We start from the raw sequence: 6,145 nt of genomic DNA, 5'->3' as shown, positions 1-6,145 counted from the left end.
TATAATTTGGTAAATATACCTTGTGGAATTTTACTGCTCTAGGCAGGTGGATCTCTGTGAGTTCGAGGCCAGCCTGGTCTACAAGAGCTAGTTCCAGGACAGGCACCAAAAACTACAGAGAAACCCTGTCTCCAAAATCCAAAAAAAAAATAAAATTATGAAATTTGTATGAAAATTAATAAAACTGGAAATATTAATTTAAGGAGGCGACTCAGCCTCAAAAGGAGACTACCACATTCTCTTTCATATGTGCATCCTAGCTGCTAAGCTTTTCGATTCATGCTTTCATTTGGGAATGTGAGTGAAGAGGATAGAAGACTAGAATTACGCCAGTGTGAAAGACTTTTAAAGGCTGCTAGAATGCAACATGAATATGATATGGAAGTGGAAACAGGAACACTGAGAGTAAAATGATTTAAGCAGTGAGGAAGGGCAGGATTAGGGGAGAAGTGGAGTTTGAGGGAGGGTCAATAAGCCTAATGATGTCTGACAAAGCTGATACTTCATAAGCTAATCAAAAGAAAACTGAAATAAAAAGTAAGAGGCAACCTGTGGGAGAGAGAAATGGTGTTTATAGAAGTCTTAAAGTATTGAGTAAAAATTTTGGTGTCTTGTGTTTGCTATTTCTTTATGAGTTATTCGTGAGAAAGTTTTCCTAAACCCCCATAACAATACAGTCAATTGCCATTATACTTGGTTGCCCACTATTACTAGACAGGAAAAAATTGCTAAAGACACCACATATCTTGGTAAGGACATAAAAAAAATTAATCTGGGAGTGGGCTGGAAGCTTTCTCCTTGCTGGTTATCCCCTTGTAATACCAGCATATTGTACATAGTATTTTTGGAGATTATCAACAGTCATCTTACTCAGTTTTATACCATGTGTTCAACAATATCATTGTTCAGAGATATAGCTCACCGGTAAAATACTGAAAAGTCTGTCATGAGTATAACTAACCACATTTCACAGTATTTGATGCTTAATAAGCAAGGCAAAATTCATATCTGTTCCTTTATCTCTGGGGAAAAGCCATGTCAGTGGAAGGTGGGGAAACAGTTGCTCCTGTAAGCGCACATGATTTGCCGGCCAGATTGCCTTTCAGATAATTATGTCTGTGCACATAGAACTATATATATATATATACTTCCAGCTTATGTCAGAGTAGATGAGTAATGTGCGTTGGTGAATCACAGATCCATAGCTGGTAAAATACAGAGAAGAAATGAGTGTGATTGACCAATGGTATATAAGGAAGTAGATATTATCACTTCCTCCAAGACTCGGGATTCTTTAAAGAATGAGGGAGGGAATAAATGTAAGAATTTGATAAATGGTAGAAGTGTGTGAAATGTTGTCTCCTGGGCAATGCAGAGCTGTTGCACTCAAACTCACAACAGTTATAATTATCTTCATAAGATCTCTACCACACTGGTCCCAACAAAATTTGGACATGGAAGGGGTCTTCTTAGAGGGGTCACTACTCCATGACAAGAGAAGATAAGGAAGGGAGAGCCATTTTCTTCAGTGGTGAATCCACTTAGGAGTAAAGAACCCTAAGATAACCCATTGAGTCACAAAAGAATGAACAAAAGTAGAAATGAAGTTAGTTGGGAAGATGAAGAGGATTGGGAGGTGTGGTAGTTTGGCAAAAGACCACAGTGGGGAATGAATATAATCCAATACTTTATTCACATTTTATTAAAATGAAAAATCACCATTATGCATAATTAATATACACTGAAGAAACTTTAAAAATAGTCTTGGCAAGATGATAGAGAAAAATGAATTATTCTATAAGGTTTGTAGAAATGTTAATTTGTACAGCCATAGCAAAAACATTAAGGAAGATTCTCAGAAAACTAATAAATAAAATTACCATTAAGTTGGCTACCCCACTTCTGAATTTATATAAGGTCTACAAATCCACAAAAATATCTGAATTTCCATATTTATAAAAGTTTAATTACAATATATATTATGTGAATACAGGGTAAGTGGACTTTGATTGATAAATGAAAAAAATTGTTCTTTGCAACTACAGTGGTTAATAACATGATTGTAGAAGACCTAGTTTGTTTTCCTGTACCACAAAGTGGTTTACAGCCATCAGTCACTCCAGTTGCAGAGGATCTGTTCTTGCATCCATAGGCACTGCATATATACAACGAATACAGTATTCGAGACACTGTCAAAATCCTACACAAAATCAAAATATGTTAACCTTTAAAAAGTAGTTGGGTTCTGCATATTAGAGATTTATGTATCCATAAATATTAGGAGTTCATGTTATTTACAGCATCATAGTTAAGTTTTGAAAAGATTATATTAACTTAAAAATCAGAAAGCAAAATAGTTATAAAGACTATTTACTGTTTTAGCATACTGAACTCACACTGAGTAACTTTTATTATTAGGGATTCTTTAGGACATTTTCCTAAAATGCAGGAACTGATCGCTCAGTCTCTTCATTGCCACCTTCATGTCTTTGTTCCTCAGTGTGTAAATGGCAGGATTCAGGATGGGTGTAATCATGAAGTCCAGAATAGCAAGAAACTTATCCACTGGGACAGTAGGAAAAGGCCACATGTACACAAAGATGCATGGTCCAAAGAACAAAACTACTACAGAAATGTGAGCAGAAAGTGTAGAGAAGGCCTTGGATAAATCCCCTGATGAATGTTTCCATACAGTGAACAGGATAACAATATAGGAAACAATCAGTAAGAAGAAGGTGCCAATAGAAATGATGCCACTGTTGGCAGCAACCATGAACTCCATTCTGTTGGTGTTCTTGCAGGCCAGTTTGATAAACCTAGGAAGGTCACAGTAAAAACTATCTATCTTATTAGGACCACAGAAACTCAAATGAGCAACAAAAGCTAATTGGGCCACTGAATGCAGGAAACCAATAACCCAAGCACCAGAAAGAAGCAAAAGGCATTTCTGTGGGCTCATGATGGTCAGGTAGTGGAGGGGCTTGCATATGGCCACATATCTGTCCCAGGCCATGGCTATCAGCAGGACCATCTCAGATCCCCCCAGGACATGAAGGACAAATATCTGGAAGACACAACCCTGAAATGAGATTGTATTGTGCCCAGAGGAGAGGTCAGAAATCATTTTTGGTACAGTTAAGGTGGAAAGACATAAATCAATAAATGAGAGGTTGCCCAAAAGAAAGTACATAGGGAAATGTAAATGTGGGTCAAAGGTCACTGTAAGCACAACAAGGGTGTTTCCCAGCACAATGCCTATATAAAACACCATAGAGAAGGCAAGAAGGAAATGCTGTATTGGTCTAGATGTTGAAAGTCCCAGAAACACAAATTCAGCCACCTCTGTGTAATATGTTTCATTCATTAACCTTCGTTATATTTGCTGAAATAAACAGAAAAAATAAAAATTTCAAATGAATATATTATAATTTTAAAAGAAGCAAGTGCTGAGTCCCATGAAAAATCTTCTTCACATAGTAAAACCTTTAAAAATGAATTAGCTCATTCATTTGACAAGTGTTCAATAACCTGGCAGATAACACAGAGAACTAAATATACAAGTGCCTTGTGCCAGCCAAATGCAATGAACACAGATTCTGTCTTCACCTGGTGTTCTGTCTAGATGTAAAGTGAAACATGAAATCTATAATAGTGTATGTGTGCTACCGTGAGAAGTAGTGTGAACATGAATCAGGGGCTGAGTGATACATTAGCTTACAGGTGTAGCACATACCACTCTGGAAGGTGTCTGTTTTGAGATATAAAGAATCAGTGATGCTAGATGAGTGAGTGAGACTTATTTATAAGGAGAAAATTACTTAGAAATACCCAGGAGCATGACTTAACCAAAACCTCAGCAACAAATAAGAAACTGGTTATATTCTGATTCAGATGAAGGGTTATATGTGTGTTAACAGATAGGTCTACACATATTGGTGATGAGCTAAAGGAACTGGTTAGTTACTTTAATATGAAAAAAATAATGGAAAGGTGTAGCAGAAGAACAAAATACAGATCAGCTGTAAGATTATCATGGACTATGCAAAATAGATCAAAAAGGGAGAAATTTCCCCCCCCCCAAAATGGTGCCAAATTAACAATCTTAGTGGAAAAAAGGAATGATTTTTGTGACTACAAGTAATTTGAGTGCAATGTTAATAAAATAAATGTTTTATAAAATGAAAATTGCACATTTTTACTTAATTGTGGAAAAAGACCATAGCAAGTGTGGACCCAGAATGTTTGCAGAAGAGTGGGTGCACTTGCATTTCAAAATTTAAATATTTTATGCAAGCTTTCATATTGAAATAAATGTAAGACAATAAATGTTAAAATATAGATCAAATAAAATGTACATTAAGTAATGGCTATGAAAAATAGAAAGTCAATATAATCAATTAGTATAAGAAATAGACCACAAGTAATGAAAGATGTGTAAATTTAAAATCTTATGATAATATTTTGTTTGCAGAAAATATGAATATTAATAAATATGTCACAAGTGAAACTCTGAGGAAAGAGACATTTTCACTGAAACTCAAAATATGAATTTATGTATCATCTAAAGGAAGATAGTCTTAGAATAATAATCCCTTAAATGAAACTTTCTCTAAAAGATGCCATTACCACGTACTATTGGGTGAATATCATATCACCGACTACCTTAAAAAATAAAAATACTTCAATTAAAATATAGTAGAAATAATATATTCAGGTGGGTAAAGCTGTTATTCATACACAGAAACATTATAAAAAAGGAAAAATGTTTGTAGTTTATTCCAATTTGAAGGAGACTAAAACCTACTTAGAAAACATTTTTTAAATTAACACCATATTACCGAAAGGTATCAGAAGTAACAATTATTGGTTTTTGACTAATATTTTCTTATTTCTTGAATATAAGAAATTATACATTCAATATATCTAAATATGGTCAATTATCAATCTCATGGAGTCCATCTAAAATTTTGATTCAATTTTTCTTGTAATATTTTGTTATACTCTCAGAATTTTCTAGACTATTTTCTCCTTTATAAAACAATGTCTTATGAAGTCATGCATTGCTCTGCACCCAGGTCCCTCTTTACTCTCCTCCAGTGATATTCCATGCTGTCACTCAGCACCATGTCAGGCTCGGGAGCTTATCACTGTAAGAGCATCTGCATAAAGTAGCACAAGTTCCATGATTGGAGATTTAGCAATGATTTTCGATCTTGCAGGTTGCACAAGACTATGTATTAAGGATTTGATATAAAATGATAGCTGAAAGGACACACTGCAGTGACAATTATAGGGAGTCCTAACACAGGTCATAGGATGGGAAGAATTATATTGGTAACAGCTGGGATGACACAGAGCAGGTCACAGATTGAGATAATTGACAATTAAGTGAGTAACAACAGCTGACATGCCAGGAGCACCAGAATTATTTAATATTTAAAATTGACTTCCGTAATTTATAAAAATTCATTTCTTTTCAATGCTGAGGCTTGAACCCTGGTAGAAAAGCATTCTATATGCCGAGTTTCTTCAGTTGTTTTTACATAGTAGCCATTTAATGCTTGGAACTTAAAAATGAATTTTCATTAATTTATTATTGAATATACATTTAGGAAAGTCATTTGCTTCCTAATTATATTTTATTTCAAATGTACCATGTATTTTGACTTTACTCAAATCCTATAATAAATATTCTATAAACAAAATGCACAGTCAGTATGATCACAATACAAGAAGATAAGGAAAGAAGTGTTTTAGGAGCAATTCTCTTAAAAAATGAGACCTTAAAAAGCAGCTCACTACATAATACCTATGTAGACACTGATATACATCTGAAGATACAAACGTGTTGTTGAAAAGATGACTTGAATCATTTGGTTTTCAAGAAACAGAGTTGTTTAAGTAAAAGAATGAAGAAAAAATGACCAAAATAAAATAAAACAGCAAGAGACATGGGAACAAAATGAATGGAGAGATTTTAACAGAAAGGTACAGCAGTTTCTGCATCAGTTGATTAATTGCAATCCTTTTTTAATAACATCAGAGGCTTTTTTCTAAGTCACAATCCTCATACTACACAGGCTATCTCCCATTCCAACATTTAAATTACTCAGACAACTCAATATTGTATCCCAATTTTCTTCAA

General features: G+C 34.4%; 1 protein-coding gene across 1 annotated transcript; it reads right to left on the bottom strand.

Moving 5' to 3' along the window:
• Nucleotides 1–2,425: 2,425 nt before the first annotated feature.
• LOC121465841 (olfactory receptor 4F15-like) lies at nt 2,426–3,364 on the bottom strand. The gene has a single exon (XM_041679249.1). The coding sequence runs from the start codon at nt 3,362–3,364 to the stop codon at nt 2,426–2,428; it is 939 nt and encodes a 312-aa protein (XP_041535183.1).
• Between the last annotated feature and the right edge of the window lie 2,781 nt (nt 3,365–6,145).

The sequence above is a fragment of the Microtus oregoni genome, unplaced genomic scaffold (genome assembly GCF_018167655.1).
Source record: "Microtus oregoni isolate MIOR12 unplaced genomic scaffold, Mior012 000031F_ref0000149, whole genome shotgun sequence".
In the NCBI taxonomy this organism is placed as follows: domain Eukaryota; kingdom Metazoa; phylum Chordata; class Mammalia; order Rodentia; family Cricetidae; genus Microtus; species Microtus oregoni.
This window is presented reverse-complemented; position numbering and strand designations above follow the sequence as displayed.

Bases quoted from the DNA above. Each gene is read 5' to 3' on its own strand.
- LOC121465841 (XM_041679249.1), bottom strand. From the start codon at position 3,364: ATGAATGAAACATATTACACAGAGGTGGCTGAATTTGTGTTTCTGGGA.